At 33.7% G+C, this 19,108-nt stretch overlaps 4 protein-coding genes across 8 annotated transcripts in view; 2 read left to right on the plus strand and 2 right to left on the minus strand.

Annotated features, from left to right (window-relative positions):
* Positions 1-19,108, minus strand: part of ord (orientation disruptor) — a 28,387-nt gene continuing 9,279 nt past the window's right edge. Inside the window, exons 1-3 of one of the 5 annotated variants that reach the window (XR_011396505.1) lie at positions 10,194-10,359; positions 9,209-9,318; positions 1-293 (exon numbers count right to left, since the gene is read on the minus strand). The gene's annotated coding sequence lies outside the window, so the exon portion shown is untranslated. Of the gene's footprint in view, positions 294-9,208; positions 9,319-10,193; positions 10,360-19,108 lie in introns of those variants that run through there. The other 4 variants (XR_004975832.2, XR_004975831.2, XM_070110002.1 and 1 more) reach the window with 4 other exon arrangements.
* Positions 1,939-19,108, plus strand: part of cyr (cypher) — an 80,760-nt gene continuing 63,590 nt past the window's right edge. The window contains exon 1 of the mRNA XM_036359460.2: positions 1,939-2,085. The gene's annotated coding sequence lies outside the window, so the exon portion shown is untranslated. The remainder of the gene's footprint in view (positions 2,086-19,108) is intronic.
* Positions 13,116-15,571, minus strand: GIIIspla2 (Phospholipase A2 group III). The gene has a single exon (XM_036359566.2). It carries the CDS (start codon positions 15,335-15,337, stop codon positions 14,393-14,395), a length of 945 nt encoding a protein of 314 aa, XP_036215459.1. The 5' UTR covers positions 15,338-15,571; the 3' UTR covers positions 13,116-14,392.
* Traf6 (TNF-receptor-associated factor 6) lies at positions 16,187-18,584 on the plus strand. Its single transcript, XM_014236229.3, has one exon. The coding sequence runs from the start codon at positions 16,363-16,365 to the stop codon at positions 17,677-17,679; it is 1,317 nt and encodes a 438-aa protein (XP_014091704.1). The 5' UTR covers positions 16,187-16,362; the 3' UTR covers positions 17,680-18,584.

The following is a 19,108-nucleotide window of genomic DNA, read 5'->3' on the forward strand; positions in this document are numbered from 1 at the left end:
TTTTTTAAAAGTATTTTATCAAAGTGTTTTTAATAATTTCTATATTTACAAAAAAAAAATACAATTTATTAGCATACATTCGATGGAAATTGTATTGTGAAATACGAATTTTAGTAATTTAAAGTTAAGATGAACATTTATTGTGCACTCCTCCCAAAAGTTGAATTTTTCGTGACAAATGGTGGACGTTGCTCGCCGTTTGGCACTAGGTCTCGCTATTTATGTACACATTCTACTGTTTGTACACCGCTAAGGACACCCGATGATTAGCACGGTAAGTATCTGCAACTGTTCTGGAAATATAAAATATATTTGGGTTATTTGTAATTTAATTCCTTTTAATATGCGTTCACTGGAAATAGATATAAGAGTTTTTGAGAAAATGCTGTTATATTTTTTTATACAAACGCCTCTCTTATGGAAATTTCAGCGCATATTGCCAATTTAACGGCTGAAACGACTTTTCGACAGGTGTTTGCTTGTTTTGCATTTGCCCCACTTTAGACCGACATCAGCTCCTCAATCAACAAATAACCCAATTCACACACAAACACATGTGTACCCTGCTTCCAGTTGCATTCATACGTGCATACATGCATACATACATACATACATGTGGACCTATGTGCATGCAACCTTGCTTGGGTAAGCGGTTCGACGCTGAACTCTGCTCACCGTCACTGCGGCGATAGAAAAACTTTTCCATATTTACTTTTTTGCAAACGCCACTTTTCACCGCAAAAGAGAATGTCAGCTTTACATAGATAAATGTTGAAAGAAGAAGAAAATAAAAACAAGAAAGGAAAATTTCGTTCATGGCCATTGCCAGGTGATGTTTCTGCACAAAGATGATGCTGTCTTGGCCAGCGTCTAAGTTGCAATCGAGAATTTGGCGCATGCGCAAATGTTCTTTGGCGCTGCCACGGTGAAGTTGTGTTGCGAAAAAGCGAACGCACGCGTGCGCAATTGACGCGCAAAATATATTAGGTGGGAAAGGTAAATACTTGAGTTAGCATAAAGTGTGAGCGAAGTTGAAAATGTGAAATATTTGAAAAAAAATAAATAATATTTAAAAAAATGAAAATTTGTAAAATTTAAGAAAAAATTTAAATATGTGGAAAAAAGTTATTAATGAGTTTTTAATATAAAGTTTAGAATTATGCGAAAGTACGTAAATAATTTAGTGAAAACAACACACAAAAAATATGAATAAGAATATATTTAAAAACCAACCATACACCACCACTTGAAATAATTAAAAAAAAAAAACTTGAAATATCATACACTGAAAAAAGTTTTAAAAAAAAATTTAAAAATCACATACTGGTAATAATTAAAAACAAATTTCAAAATTCATACACTGTAAGAAATTTAAAAAAAAATTGAAAATTCATATACTGGTAATTTAGTAATTAAAAAAAAATTCAAAAATTATATACTGGAAATAATTTGAAAAAAAATTTAAAATCATACACTGTAAAAAATTGAAAAATCATATACTGGTAATAATTAAAAAAAAATTAAAAAATGATATACTGGAAATAATTAAAAAAAAAAGAAAAATCATATACTATATAATAATAAAATTGGTTTTTAATGAATACAAAAGTTTTTTTTATTAAAAAAGTGCAAAATTCAAACGAAAAGTGGTTATATATAATACTTTTAAAATTTGTATTTACATATTATATATACATATATATTTTTTTAAGTTAAAAACGCATTTATAAAAACTAGAACTTTGGAATAAAAATACACTTGTACCCATTTACAAAAAAAAAAAATAAATATATTTTTTTAAATAAAAATAAAGAAATGCACGCCTTAAAAAATTAAAAAAAAAATATTAATAAAGAAATTAATTTAATTCCATATAGTCTAAATATCAAAAAAAAAAAAATATTATTAATATTAAATTAATTAAGTTAATAGAGAAATTTTTTCATTGAAGTACAACAAAAATGAAGTGAATTTGAAAATTAAAGTGCCAACATTAAAGAGCTACATAAAACTATACCATCAACATAAAAAACATCAAATTATGAGAAAAGGATTGTTTAACTATAAAGGATTGAGTTTTATACGGTAAGTGAATTAGTTAAATATTTGCATTCATTTTTTTTCAGTATATTTTTAAAAACAATTGGTATAAAAAATTATTCTCATGTCTCTTTAGAGTGAATTTATTTTTAAGTTTGATTCTAATTTTAGCGTTGGCTTGAAATGTGTATGTATTTATGTATGTATGGTATTTATGTATGTTGTTGTTGTAGCGGCAGAAACCATTTCTGAAGTAATTTCGAGCAATGGTGCCGAGTTAACAGCACTTGGTTCCGGCTACTTTAGACCCGACTGGCGTGAGAACGGTTTCTTTGTTTTTGTTTTTAGTTTTTGTGTATATTTTGTGTCGGTATTTTTGTCGAAAAAATATTGGCTGCTGGCAGGGCTTTACGTAAACTTTCAAATGTCAATAAATGACATTTCTTATTGAAATTTTGACATTACCTATTAGTAAGTTATTGTCAAAGTGTTAAGTTGTTGGCGCAGCGAAAAATTGTGTAAAACCTCGTGACCCGATTACTAGTGTTCTACTTTAAACCAAGCATATATCCTCGCGTTCAAGCAGCTGCTGTGAAAAACGCGCGCCAACTGACAGAAACGGCAATGCCACATTTGTGATGACAATGCCACATTTGTGGCCACCGTCAGCGGCCGCAGCGCCAATGAAACTAATGACGAATGAAATGAGCGCAGAGAAAAGTGGCGGCGGCAAAGAAAAACAGCGCACGAAGCGAAGGGAAGACACATTGTGGTATTGCAAGCAAATTGTGCGGAGCTTTTTATTTACAAATTCAATTGCAAACAACTATTACAATAACAACAGCAAACAAAAACAATGTACAGTGACAACAACAAACGTAAGAAGCTGCGACTGACAAGCACAATTGATTTGTTGCGAATATGAACACAGGCAGACAGCCACAACAACAACTTGGCATCTGTCCAACGATTGCAACAAAACCAATGCAACTGTGGCAATGAAAAATAATATATATAAAACAAGAAAAACCGTTAACTTCGGTTGTTCCGAAGCTATAATAGCCTTCACAAGAACAGAAGATTCTTTAGAAGAATTTAATTCTGATTGTTCAGCTTGCATGATAGCTATATGCTATAGTGATTCGATCGGAACAATTTCTTCGAAGATTTCATTATTGCCTTAGATAATGCTCCGTTCCAAATTTCGTACAGATATCTCGTCAAATGAAAAAGTTTTACATGCAAGCACTTCATTCCGATTGTTCAGTTTGTATAGCAGCTATATGCTTTAGTGGGCCGATATTGACCATTTCGACAAATGAGCAGTACTTTGAGCAGAAAAGGATGTGTGCAAAATTTCAGATCGATATCTCAAAAACTGAGTGACTAGCTCGCGTATATAAAATATATATAGCAACGGACATGGCTATATCGGCAGTGTAGAAAAATATAAAAGCAAACATAAATAAATAAAACAAATGCAAAATTTAAATTAGAGTTGCAAGCAAACAGTTTTTTTTTTACCTGCAATGACACTGAAATCTGCGCGCCTGCGCAGTAAAGATAAGTAAAAAAATTTCGCTTCCTTTGCTTGCGGCGTTGAACCTTCAATTTTAACTGTCAATTATGAAGGCCAGCAACATGTTTATTATTATTATGTTTGTTACAACAACAAGAGCAACAAATGCAGCTAGCTGACAATGGCTTGGCGTATTCTCCAGAACCCACTGACTTACTTTCAGCCGCAACAGCAACAACAACAACAGCTACTGCGGCAACGGTTGCTCCACATAAACAAACGAGTCTCTCTCTTGTTGCGGTTGCTGTTATAGCTGTCGTTTGTGTTGTTGTTGTTGCCATTGCAGCGCTTGCTAACTGACCGCTTTTGGTTGACAGGCAAAACCAAAAAAAAAAAAAAACAACAAAAATAAATAGTTCTTTGAAGTTGATATTCAAGATTTGGCAGAAAAGTGGCAGATGGAAAATTGGCAAAGCAGCAGCTGAGCTGAGCAAAAACAAAAGCAACGGTGACCAACGGGAACACAAAATGCAGCGACAGCGCAAAATGATTGCAACAAATAAAATCTGCGGCGAAACTACAAGTTGAACACGAATTCTCAAAAGAAAGCTGCAATTCAGCTGAAAACCGTTATTTTCATAATTAAAAACAATTACTTATTGTTATTAGATGCCGTTATTCGATTTCCGTTTTTAATATTTTTAACACACTGTACTTTTTTGCACGAATAATATGTGGTATAATATTTCTGCTCCTCGTCGTACTAGATTTAAGTCTCCAGTAAGACCTTGTAGCCGAAGCTACTGCCAGTTGAGCGCCCAACAAACTCAATGGCTGGTGACATTTGTCGCTTGAACTTCAAATGTGTTTTTATCAGAAGGAACCTCATTCAAAGTCTATAATTGTAATATCAGTTCAAGCTGAGTATTGCTAACATAACTAGGCTGATATTTCGTGGCAAAGCTTAATAAGAGACACAGTGCATATGGATTTTAGTCGCCTCTTACGACAGGCATGCCCTACCGCGGGCAAATTCTAACCGCTGGCCGCTGGGGGAAGACTACTAAGACAGTCGGGTTTATGAAGTCGCCAGTATTGTAAATCTTACCTTGTTGATGTTGTAGCGGCAGAAAACATTCATGTAATAAGCGAAATGTGCCGAGTTGACAGTCGTTGGCTTGGTAAATATCCGGATCGTTCAGCTAACGTAGACTCGACTGTCGTGGGTACGTTGCACGGTCTATGATTGCTCTAAGATGCGTTATCTGAAGATCGCAAAAGTTACCTAAAAACACTGTTATGGTTAAATCGTCCTCGTCTCTCATTTTGAATATAACGTTCTCTGCGCATCAGGTCACATTTTTAAGTATTTTTAGAGCTTGCTGTGGTTTTTTTTTAATTTTGGCGCAACTGTTAGGGGCCTAGCCATTATTAGTATTTATATGAGTAGTTCTTGTGCAAAACGCGAGTATATTTGCATCGTAAGAAACGCTAGTACTATACGATTTCCGACTTTTTTTATATCAAACGATTTGCTTTGTCTATTTTTTTTTTTTTGATAGTTGCATTAACAATGTTTGAAATAACCCTTTATTACTTTAAAACTACCTGAATTAACAGATCTTTGCTCACATACAGCGTTCTTGAAAATATACTTTGGTAGATATATGTGTAACATTTAATAGTTATCGACTTTTGATATTATTCAGCTGGCGATAATATTCAATTTTCACAAACAATATTTAATATCCCGTTAACTGAAGTTCAGAGATAAAAAAAAATACAGATTTACATTTATACATTCAATATGCTTACTTTTTGGGGAGCGCGTTTGACAGAAAAACAAATTGGTTTGTGACATCATGAACGAAATGTGTGGCAAATTTTGTTTACGATTACTTTGAAACCGTTTGACAGTTCGTTTCTTGTCTTGCCTCTAACATTTTTGTAGAAAATCTACCGTTGCAGCTGCTTTTTTGTAGACTTTTATTAACTACTGACTTCCTTTGTTCTAAATTCGTTAAATCAGATCATTCGCCAATATTAAACTAAAATGATTCTCATCAATTTCCATTGCCACGCTGCGACACATACACAACCACTTCTAGCTTTCACGCAGTAGCAACTGACAATCGGCAAATCTTAACACAGCCGCTGAACACTGGCAGCCAAAACCTCAACGCAACAGGTGCAAGTACTGGCGATAGATACAATCGGACACTAGTAGAAACTACAGGAATTGCCGCTGACATTGTTGAGCAAAAACACAAAATGAGGTCATCGTGCCATCGCTTCGGTTTCGGTTCAATTAACAAGCAGAGTGAATTTGCTTCCTTTGGATACGCCACAACTGCGCGCTGCTTGTAGCTCTTGCGTTGCTCTAAAAACTTTTGCTGGCCGCCTTAGCGTCGAAGTGGTTCAGTGGCAAACAACGCCGAAAATGTGCAAACGCCAGCGACGGGCGAAGTCGTGACACACATGCAATTGACGCTTACACCCAGTGCGCCTGTTTGCCCGTGGGCATGTGAGTATGGTGCAGCAACAGGTTTCTCGCGCGTGCCAAAAGCAGCCAGCGTTCGCGCGCAAGCGTAAAAATATGAAGAAAATTTGTAAAAATAAAAAATGACAACGGGCGTTTCCAGCCGCAATTGGTGCCACAGAACGGTGTATGGCTTATATATGTGCACCAGGTGTGCACATTCTAGCGCAATTCTTCACAATACCAACATGAGATAGGAAAAAAATTTAATAATTTCTATACCAGAAAGTCTTTTGCAAGTATTTTTTTTAAGAAAAGCAAATTACAGCTTGGCAGTCTATTTATTCTTCAAATCCCCGTGTGATGGTTAGGTTCATAGGTATAAACTGAAAGTTGATTCAAGAAATTTGTTTGGTTCACTCACGCCTCTTTGACGACTGTTCGTTGGAAAGTGGCCGTGTGTGTGTGTGTGTCGCAGCAGAAGCGGCAACTCAATTATTACCGCAGTTTTACGAAACTTCATTTGACCTTTTTTTTAACACCATTTAGCTAAATTCGAAATCAATTATAAAAGCGGAAGTAATTAATGGTAGGCACACTTTATTGGAATATATGCTTACAATATCCAGTATTTATTTAATTTTAATTTGCCATAGAACGTGAGTAAAGAAGAACATTAGCAAAAAATTCCACCTACATACTACAGAATTTCATACGAACCAATAAAAGTGTACTATTTTGGAACTCAAATTGAAAGCTTGGAAAAGCTCCAAAGAAAAAAAGTTATTTTAAAATGTAAGCTAAAATCATAAACACCATTCAGAAAAACTATGTATTTTTCGCATAATTTCTTTAAAATTTCCAGCGATTAGCAGCGCATTATTAATTTAAGGTTTGTCAAACTTAGCATATGCTAAGGGGCATAAATAGAACAATGGAAGCGGACATACATGACCGGATATAGATCGAAATCCGGAAATGAAAATAGTTTCATTAACCGGAAGTTTTCATATTAAGTTTATTTCTTATGTATTACGTTTGTTTACGAAGTATTTGTCATACAGGAAATACTTAAAGAAAACTAATATTTCCTGTTTTGAAAAGGTTCCGTTTCCGGTATACAACTTCCGGAAAACACATGAAACCGGAAATACGAACCGTTATTTTACATTTCCGGTACCCCTTTTTACTTGCATCCGGCCCTAAAATTACTTCCACTTCCGTTGTTCCATTTTTGCTCCTTTGTATATGCTATACACGCCATGAATTTTTCGGTGCATCCGCGGTCGGTTGCAGAAAACTTGCATTTAATTTGGCAGCAAAATGCCAGTTATCTACCAGGCGACCAGGAGCATACAGCAAGTAGCCGCCGAATAGAAAAATGCTTATAACTTCTAAACTAGCGGTCGTAGAGAAAATTTAATGAATGTGGAAATTTGTAGAATCGCATGCACTACAATTCTATTCAAGAAAATTCAAGTTTGGAATTATCCAAAACTTTAGAAAATTAAAAATGTGTTACTAATCGCCGGTTTTTAAAGAAATTATGCTTAAAAAGACTCTTTCTCTCAAGTGAGAGCCATGAAATAAGGTGGGAAATTATTGAAAAGTATTTTTATAATTATTGCAAGTCCAAAACTTTTCGATATCGAACAGCTTTTTCATACACTTTCATTTTCTAGCAAGCACTTTAAATATCAACTTAACTGAAAACTGAAGATTTTTCCGTTCAGTCTTAAAAGTAGACTAGGAGGCGGCGTAGCAGTGATATGTAGTTCTGCAGAAAATCTTCATTTAACCTAAGACAGGGTTGCAACGCATACGTATTTAGCAAATAATTTTATTATTTTGGAAAAATAGTGCGAATGAAGAAAACATTAATCAGAAGAGAATCAGATGAGTGCGTGGCTTTCTTTTACTAGTGGTATCGTTTTTTCGGAAAGTCAGAGGTGTGAACTGCCAGCTGGGCACAAATTCGAAACGTTCCTCATATGATCCATAATCTCTGACTAAATTCAGAAACTCTGACATAAGCAGCGTTTATTTTTTTAAGTGGAACAACTGTGGGAATGACAGAGCAGTCTTTCTTCAAAGCCTGATTTCTTCAGAAATTTCTCGAGCGTGTTACAAGTCTTCAGAAAAATGTTCGTGATGTTGAAAATATGATGCTGGGGAGCTTTGAATTCAGTTTAGAGAATGTTCGAAGTTGAAACGAATCATTCCTGAGTTGGCGCATAAGTACGTTTGAACTTGAACGTTATTTCCGCCACGGGAATAAAATAAAATCATCAGCTTATGAAGCTTTCGCAGGAAAAAGTGCAAGAAATTTAATCGTATGCTTTTAAAGTTAGCTTAATGTCTCTTCTGCCAAAAAGAACCAAAAGCAAGTATTTTCCATCGTTGTGTAGTGGCCACCGTAATACCGTGCCTGCTTTAGTGACTTTCGCGTCTGTGATCTGTTTTAAAAGTCACGAGGTGGTCTCACGACAAGCTGGCCAGCAGCTGGCTCTATATAAGAAAAGCAGGCATCGTGCCTAGCCAGTGCATAGGTGACTCTCGCATCTCGATGGGATGTGATTTAAAAGTCATGAGGTGACCTCACGGCAAGCTGGCCAGCAGCTGCCTCTATATAAGAAAGGCAGGCACCATGCCTAGGCGACTCTCGCGGCTCGATGTGATGTGATTTAAAAGTCACGAGGCGACCTCACGCGCAACTGGCCAGCAGCTGCCTCTATATAAGAAAAGCAGGCACCGTCTCTGGTCAGTGCTTAGGTGACTCTCGCGGCTCGGTGGGAAGTCACAAGGCGACCGCATAGTTACTTACAAACAATTGTTTGCTAAGTTGTTGATAAAAAAAAAGCAATAACTTGCAGTCTTCGTATTCTTATTAATTGTCTTATCACTTTTCAATATCTTCGAAATATAAGGGAATTAGTTTTGTTTTTACTCGAGCACGAATATGATATGACATGAAGCAGCAGAAATTGGGTTGCCAATTATGACTCGTGAAGGCTAGCAGCAATCAAATGTAATTGGTTTAAGTTTCAAATTGTGGCAAAAAATGAAATTTTTTTAAGTTTTATTTTTTTCAGTTTTAGCATGTTTGGTATATAAATAATTTTACTACGTTTTACGGTAAATTAGTATAAAATAATTTCGTATTAACGTACCTGTATGTTTTTTTTTGCAGCTATTAAGGTAACATCTTCAATTAGTTGTATATTAACTTTATATCATATATATTATATTATTAGCTCGTCGATCAAGCCTCTTATCTTATCTGTAAGTAAATACAAAATTTAATCACATTTCATATGTCTATTACGCCTTTATCAAAATGAAATTCCACAGAGCTATTAGACTTTAATCTCTAGCAAACAATGCGTCACTAGGAATTCATCGAATTGACGAAGCGAAAATGCTGTTTTTCTCTCGAATAAAATTAATAATAGAATCGAGTGAACAACAAAATATGCAATTGATCTCGATGATCTCGAACGTTTTATGCAATATTTTTGTTTTTGTTTACATTTTATAATTATGCGTATTGCATGAGTAACGACGTAAACTTGAACTTAGTTATGTTATTTATACAGTTTTTACAATTAACTGACGTTTATGAGAATATTGTTTAATAGGTTTAACTGGTTCAATTGATACGCCTTATTATTAAAAATGTAATTAATTCACTGGAATTTTAAATCCGAATGTAAAATAGTGTGCTAATTGTAGAGTGCCATTTTCCGCAAAAGTTGTGTGGTATCATTAGAAGCTAGCTAATTGCGTGAAAGTTTTCACAGCAGTATATTTGTGCCGGAAACAAAAGTGAAGGCTGGGTATATGTACCTTTATGATAGATAGTGATTGAGGTATGCACCGCGACCTATGGTCTATTGTGCCCTGTACCTTTATGAAGGGCTAACACTGTTCGAACAGAATTTTCTTTAACCTTAGAATTTTTCTTGCAAACGGTCGTCTCGCACTCAAACCAACTGTGCAACGCGGTTGATGCTTTCGTCATAATTAAATTTTTGTAAAAACAAAGTTAAATTTGAAACAAAATTGTTGAACAAGCGCTGTATATTTTTGGTTAATATGTTTTGCATTATTCAAATCGAAATTTCTTGTCACGTACGGCAAAAATAGAAGACTTACATTTGTGTGTAAAGATTTTAATGCACTTTCTGCAATTGTTATGATAGATAACGCGAATTTGGCAAACAATAAATGCGAATTTGGCAAAAATTTCAAATTATGCAACATTTGTTAACACGCACAGATAAAATGCACTTGAAAAACATAACTGCATTTAATAAATTGCTTGTAGCTAACAAACGTAAACACATAATTTTCATTGCAGGGTGTTACAGATGCTTATAAACTATATATAACGACAAGGTCATATGGTTATAAATTATACCTTAATTAGAAATTGCAGTACTGATTAGTAAGAAACACCTGTAACAATATTTAAATTATTTTAAAAATTTATTTCAAAAAGTCACCGCATTTTACGTGAGCACATGTAAATGTACTAATAATAACGTATTTTGTACTTTGACATGGGCTGCGGTCTTATCAGTCAATTTTTCGGACATTTGCATTTACGTCACAGCACATAAATATAATATATGTAAATGTATTCATGTACATTTGTATGTACATATTTATAAATTTAATTGCGTACATAAATATTAAGTTCCGTTTTAATGATTATAAGCAATCAGGCGGGAAAAGACAGATTTTGGCTGGCGAATTAATTTTAATCATGTTCAATGCTTTAAATTACAGTTAACGTTAAGTTGGACCATTTTTCTAGCATATTCCATTATTTTGATGGAAATATATTTATTTACATATTAAATAATGCATAAATATGTCTGAAATAATTTTTCTTACATTTTACGCTTTAAAAGAGAGAGTAGTTGTGGTGCAAAATCATTATTCACTAAGCATTTCTTTTTTTTTCAATTGTGTATGTGTGATTAAAATCAAGTATATGAAATATTTCTATATAAAATAAAGAGGCGTGTTATGACCCTGGCTCCTGGAATTTCTATATTTAATTAAATATAAAACTATAAATCTTATCAGTCCGAGGGTTCTTTCAATTATAATAAAATTTGTTGGAAAATATTTGTTTACATGTGCGAGTTTTATTAAAAACAAAAACATAATAATACAAAAATATACCAAAAAAATCGCAACTTTTTCTAAATCTGAGTTTTCAATCGATAGCAAAGTAATAACTTAAGTTTATTGCATATGCATATGTGTACTAATTATTAACTGCATATTTTTCGAGAATGATAAAGAATGCCGAATGCATGACCAGCCAGTAATACTGATCGTGAACCATTCGAAAATTTCAGAATTTTCTTCTCATAGCCTTTTGACATAGACTTTTGTACACGCGCGATTTTGTTATTTTATTGATTGTAAAAAATACAAATTTTTCGTATACAAATAATTCAGTCGGCATAGAGTGTAAATTAGTAAACAAATAATAAATATTTTTAAATATATTATTATTATATGAACATACATATACATATGTATGTATATGCGAGAACAGAACTAATAGCTTCAAGGGGTAGAGAAAACACAGAACTATTATTCGTAAACTACGTAAACAAATACAAGTTTAAATGCATTTAATAGTCTGCGGTAAATATGGACATGCATATACATACACAATCATACATATGTATTTATTTATTTAAATATTCGAGCAACTCTGCTGACGATTTCGGTGTGTCTGTGGTTTTTTTCTCCTTCCAAATATTAACTTGATGATAAGCTCAAATTAGCAGACGGATCCATCGTTCAATTTTGTCCGTAAATACGCGTGTGAGCATGTGTTAATGTGTGTATGTGTGTGTTTTTTATTTATGAATACGCCATTTTTAATGCAAGACATATAAAGATTTTAACAAGGCAACTCAAAGTTCAAACTACAGATTTGATGAGAAAAAGTTTCTAAAACCTACGTACGTACCATATGTATGCTAAAAAATAAACCTACATAACATATATATGTACCTCTTTGTCAACGGTAATGCTGTTATAGGAACGTAAGAATGCAATTAATGCTTTCCGATGAATAAAATCAAATTTCAAATTAATATCTAATATTTATTTATATTTACGTTGTTTTTTTTTATAAAAAGAAAAGAGCGTGAGACGAACATAATGAAATGAAACCTGATCGAACATGTAACAAAGTGGAACACTAATGATAAAGGAACGAAAAGCTTTGGTTGTGTAGTAACTATTTGAGTGTTAACTTCTTAAAAAATCTGTATTTTGAAAGCAAAAACACCGTTTATTCAAATATTAAATAGGATTTTCTCTGCTGTAAAAAATCTACTTATTGCAAATAGGAATCATAAATATCGAATGCATTAAAGTCGCACGGGATTTTTTTTAATATATTCCTATATTGAAATTTTTTATTATTCATTAATATAGTACAATGCTATAATTTATTTAAATTTTTATTTGTTTTTTTTTTTTTGGAATTTTTTTTTGTGGTTCATATTTTTTGTGAAAATTTTCGATTTGAAAATTACGGTTGTGTTCCCGATATTAAGTTAAAAAGGTGGAAAATTTTAAATAAAAGAAAATTTGCAGCGTGTTTGGGAAATAAATAGGTTAGATTAGCACAATTTACGCAAAAGCAAAAAATTTTTTGTAAAAGATAACAAAACTAAAATTTGCTTATTTTAATTTTTTAGACAAATTTTTAGGTTCTGTGATAAAGGTGTTAAAACAAAAGCTTTAGATCTTTTTCATATTCATATTTTTTGTCTATAGGACCCGACCTTAGACCGCCCGTAAATTTATTTTCCTTTCATATTTTTTTTATAAATTTTCTGTTTAATTTTTTAGACAAATTTTTAGGTTCTGTGATAAAGGTGTTAAAACAAAAGCTTTAGATCTTTTTCATATCCATAATTTTTGTCTATAGAACCCGACTTCAGACCGCCCGTAAATTTATTTTCCTTTCATATTTTTTTATAAATTTTCTTTTTACAATTTGATGATTTTGTATTCAGTTATCACTCAAAAAACGCATTTTAATTGGTTGAAATGTTTGGAAAATTTATTTTTGTATTATAAAATCAAAACAATACAAAGCAAAATGACTGATTTAGACATTATGGATCCAATTATGTTTGACACATTGTTTTAATTGAATCATGTCTACTATGATTTTTTTGTTTTCAAAAATTATCTACATAGAACTTTCATATTAGACCAGAGCTAAATGACACCGATATATTTTTTTATAATTTTATTATTCAGTTATTTTATTTCTCATACATGAAACTAATATTTTTATTGCTTAAAAACTTTTGTTTAAAATAGTAAAAATACGTTTTTTTTTAATTCTTTCATATTTTTATTTGTGAGCTATAGTGTTTAATAATGGTACATATTTTGACAGTACTATATATGTATGTATGTGTAATTCTATATGCAAACGTACGCGTACAATCAATGTAACAATTTAATTTATTTTTTACGCTTTTTTTCTAATTACTAAGCTTAATCCTATTAAATAGTAATGCTTTGCAGCGCCTACTGTTTTTTTTATACTACTCTTCTATTTTTTTAAGATTAACTTATATATATATTTACTTCTTCAACTTCTTATTGCTCGAAAAGTACGTATAATTTTAAGCGTCTATGTGTTAAACTATTAGTACAATACAACATCGAGACATTTGGAACAAGTTTATCGTATTACAGCCGTTATGTTCTGCACAAGTATTCTGGAATACGATAGTCGCTCTATATAAGCTACAGATATGTATAAAAATAAATAATGACTAAAATTGTGTATGCTCAATCCTAATTAATATCAGACATACACGTAATATCATTTAGAAAATATTGGCATGACATCGAAACTTATTTTATTTACATTTTTGCTGTTTCTAAACAAATCATTCAATTATAGCAGACACAAGGTGACTCAAATGTATAGTTAGCTGCGCTCTTACGGTAAACCATTTGAATTTGAAACGCGTTTACGTTACGTACATACATAGCTATGCATAGTAACTGCATATCAATCACACCATTTAACGGCCTTGCATTAGCTAGCGCTGCATATACACATACAACACGCGTACCAAACAAAATGTTTAAATCGTCTTTGTGTCTGATTTTGTTTTAATTATATTTTCTCGATATTTCTTTTACACCTGCATTAGCTTCGTAAGGCTTCGTAAGCCCAATTACGCTCAATAAACTGGCCAGTCTCATTTCTGCATGCCTTTTGTGGCAACTTCTTCGTCGCTACATACATACATGTACAAGTATATTTATGTGAGCACACGTAATATTTAGTACTTTTCATTTTCCCGCACATAGGCATGCTTTCGCGTTGTCTCCTTTACGCAGTTACCCTTCGCATCGCGTTCCAAACAATGCCGTTCATTACGTAGTATGAAACATTGTGATGGCACCATATTGAAGAAGAGCTGTCCGATGGTGTTCGACGGCTCGTCGTTGTTCATTTTCAGGCAGGCACGGAAACGTCGATCGCAACTGCAATGCGACAATGTGTATGGCCGATAGTTGAAGATTTCATACCGATTACTGAATGCCGATATGTAAACGGGACAATGATCATGTCGCCGGCAACATCTATCCGCGTCTGAAGCGCCACCAAGTTGGTTGTAATTGTTGTTGGCATTATTGCCACGCCCACACCAACGTGTATGCGGCGCTATGAGCCAATCATCGAAACCGCGTCGCTTGCGACTCAAAACACTATATGCGTTGGTTAACTCTTCGCCGGTTTCACCGTTGTTCATGTCGTTGTCGTTGTCGCTGTCCAATTCGGTGTCGCCGTCGCTGTCAAATGCATCGTACACATCGCTATTTTCGTACGCACGATCAGACCACGCCACCGCATGTATTGGCGCATTGCCAGCCACTACGTCATCGTTTTTATCGTATGATCCATGAGGTAACAATTGCCAATTACCCAGCGTAGCGGTATCTTCGTCTGTGGCGCTGTACCATGCTGGTATTGCAGCATTGTTGGTGTCTGCTGTTGCGGTCGTATCAACCGCGCTTCGCGTTTCGCCCTTATTGATGATTTGGCTTTTGTCTGCTGGACGTTCTGTATATAAATACCGCTGAGATTGTTGCTTTTGTAACCCTTCCAATTGATTTAGGTTATGTTCCTCATTTACTGGCAAATATGCTGACCATGTCTGTGTGGTACAGCAGGACAACAACAAAAACACAGCATATAGACACAGCTTATGATAATTTGTCATAATGTTTCACTTGTTTGAAATGTCTCACAGTTATAACAACAACAAAATCAAAAAATAGTGAACGAACGATTATTTCTATTTAGTTCCCTTTCCGCTTGTTAGAATTAAAGTTTCCGAAATATGTATGTATATATATTCAAATTTTTGTTTCCGATCAAAGCTTCTAGCACTTTCTAGCCGTATGTGCGTCTCTTTGCAACACAGATGACACTGACTAAATGACTAACCGCCCCTTGGCCAATCATGCGTTTATATACTACTAGAACAAGTGTTGTTGGTGGGGCTCGTCGTGTACGGCAAAATTCGCTAATTTAATGATGAGTCTAGCGAACTGAAGGTACACAATGTGTGAGAACGAAAAACATGCAAGAGATACAATGAAGTTAAACAAAAGAGTGGATGATGAGCCCTTTAGGAAAATTCCAGCTTCGTGTTTGTGTTAGTGTTAGTTATAAATTTGATTGCAATTGTTAAGTGTTTCCAGCAAATATCAACATTTCCGCACTGCGAAAACCGAATTTCCGGTTATGGATAGCGACGTTTCGAGTTTACAGAGTATCTTGTAAAAAAAACGTCTAAATAACTAGTTACAAAATTTCAAAATTAATGAAATAGAACAATTACAGTGAGTGATGGCATTTTAACATATTCAGACATATAATTACAATAGCTGAATCTGTTTTCTCTCCTAAAGATCTGCGCGCTCACTTATATACAAATTATTCATGCTTTTTTTCTAGTGAATCGGCTTAATATTTTTAATAGCATGCTAAATAACTTTACCCTCCAGACCTTCAATAACGCTTCCAAATGCAACCGTGTCTTCGCAACAAAAATCGCGATAAGCAACTGTCAAAGTGGTGCACATAAGAAAATCGATAGGTACTCGTAAACATTCCTTTAGTCTATTTACAGATATTTTATGTTTGCACCTTTTCACAATTAATTTGTTCACCTGTAAATGAAGTGCTAGTGTGTGTTTTTCTTTTAAAACACTTTTTCTGTGCTTTTTCTAATGTTGCAAGATGCAAAATTCACAAACTAACACAGGCAGGCAAGCCAGACAACAACAGCAGCAACCGTATCAGCAGGGACACTCGCATCATCATCACCATTATACAGAAAACAACAAATCACCATCGTCTATACCGCCCAATTCGTTAGCGATCTCCAAGTCATATGTACCCGCACCAGCTTCAACCACTTCAGATGATACTGACTTTCATGAATCGGATGCACGTTATGAATGTGCTATTTGCATACATTGGCTTAATGAACCAGTGATCACCACTTGCGGTCATCGGTTTTGCAAATCTTGCTTAACGAAATGGCTTAATAATCACAATCAGTGTCCACTGGACAATACAGAGCTTTCTATTGACCATGATATTTTTCCGGATAATTTCACTAGACGTGAAATAGAACAAATCAAACACAAATGTCCTAATTCGCCATTGGGTTGTGCAGTAGTGGCATCGCCCATAGAAGTGGATCGACATTTGCCGACCTGTCCATACAGAAGACTAGAGAACGCCGAAGAAAAGTGCCCATTCGCCAGCATAAAATGTGACTTTGTTGGGCGCCCTGAAACCAACGCACTCGAAGAGCATCTTAAAGAAGACATGCCACATCATATGCAATTAATGTTGCAAGCTTTCCAACAAACAGCCATTTCCACTTGGAATCCACAAAAACCAACAACTGCGAGTGGTGCGAAGGTAAATGGTGTACTACCACCACCACCGCCACAATACGCAAACGAGGCAGACGAACAACTCATACAAACGATGTACCAACGTATTGTAGTGCTGGAGCAACGCGTACGCGAGCAAGATGTAAAATTGGAAAATCTTACAAAGCAATTGGCTAGTCGTCAACAAATCGATCCACGCTATAGTAATGGCACAATTGTATGGGAAATAACAAATTTCCGCAATGTGGTGGAGCAATTGCGTGCCGATGCCAATAATCTACTTTATTCACGTGATTTTTACACCTCGCCGCATGGCTATCGGTTTTGTGCGCGCGTGAACATACAGCCACGACACTTGAACTTATTGAGTTTACATGTACATTTAATGCAATCCGAAAACGATTACCATTTGGATTGGCCTTTTAATGGACGCATCAAACTGTGCATGATACATCCAACAGATGCCAATCTTTCGCAACACGATACAATTATGACAAAGCCCGAAGTCATGGCCTTCCATAAACCACGGGAGCACATAAGTACGCGTGGATTTGGTTTTGTAGAATATGCTAAGATAGCGGATGTCATGCATAAAGGCTTCTGTGAAGATGACAAGCTGGTAATCAAAATACAAATTAATATAGTTTAAAGTTAGTGAAGAGAATATTGTGGCAAAGTAACTGAGTACTCCACAAATGGTGAGCGAGGTTTAATGCGGGTCCGTAAATCCAAATCACTATTTCTAGTTTCATTGAAAAATTATGTACTCGTAATATTTGGAAAAAAAAACTTTCGGAGTTTAAACGCATTTAACAAGTATACAACTCATATATGTATGTATATATACGAGTATAAAGTGAGAATTTACAAAAAATTTATCAAAATCAAATATTTATATGTAATATAAATAGGCATATATGTACATAACTATGTGCATACAGACATGTACTGTTATTCGGTTCTATGTACGAATCAAATATTTCGTGAGCTGCGATTTTAATAGCGCTATTTATACGCTGGTGTCAGTATTAGGTGATATAACACATTTTAATTAAACTGAGCTACAATTATTTGGCACTACACACTTAAAAAAAATAATGTCACAGTTAATCCACTTATTTGTACAATTTAATTTGAAAAATATACGTAAATATTATACCGTATTTTATATAAGTTGCTAAATATTTGTGTATGTATGGTGTTGTGTTATTAAGTTGTATATAGTAGCCTTTTTATATTATATTTTATACTAATTTATTGTTACAATTTTTTAATCCCTTCAGCAAAAGTATATATAATACATACATACATGTACACATATATATACATATAAATACTTGATAAAAATACATATATAATTGTACTTATAGTTGTAAAACATTTTTAGATGGTATGTTGCCCTTTTTGGGTTTTTGTACGGCAACTGAAATCGCTCCAAATTATATACAAAAACTAAAGTATAACTGCAATACTGAAGGTATTTGCTATACGATATTATAAAATATACATATGAATAAATATTAAAATTATAAAAAAAGAAATTATAAATTCAAATATATCTTCATTTTATTTTCCTCAACAAACATCGCGGGACAGTCAAATCATCGCATGAGTACACGCAAAATATTTGGTTAATCAAATAAATTTGGTAAGATACCTTCAGATATAATTAATTTAGGCGCTTAAAAAAAAGACAGTAACTATCAGTTGCAAAAATACATGTATGTTTACCATACAAAAAATATATATTTCACTTTCTAAATCTGTCTAAATATTTTCTATTAACGTTCGGAACGTAACTGGTCAAACCTCGTAATGTTTCACAAAATTCTTAATCCTGTTCAGTATTTTATACTTATAATAATAATTTTTCAGCACGTAATATCTGATATTAAAATAAATTTTAATATAACTCTACTAAATTATTACCTTGAGATTCATTTCAGCTCCGATACATATTAAAAAGTTTTAAAAGCACATAATCAGTATTAAATTCGAGGCATGACCCAAAGAAACTAAACTTCCGAAATAGCTGCGTTTGGCGTTACAATTTCCCTCATTTATTGTATCAATTTATT

Source organism: Bactrocera oleae, chromosome 5, assembly GCF_042242935.1.
Source record: "Bactrocera oleae isolate idBacOlea1 chromosome 5, idBacOlea1, whole genome shotgun sequence".
NCBI classification, from domain to species: Eukaryota; Metazoa; Arthropoda; class Insecta; order Diptera; family Tephritidae; genus Bactrocera; species Bactrocera oleae.

What these genes read in the sequence shown, in the direction of transcription:
- Traf6 (XM_014236229.3), top strand. Translation starts at nt 16,363, where the DNA reads ATGCAAAATTCACAAACTAACACAGGCAGGCAAGCCAGACAACAACAG.
- GIIIspla2 (XM_036359566.2), bottom strand. Translation starts at nt 15,337, where the DNA reads ATGACAAATTATCATAAGCTGTGTCTATATGCTGTGTTTTTGTTGTTG.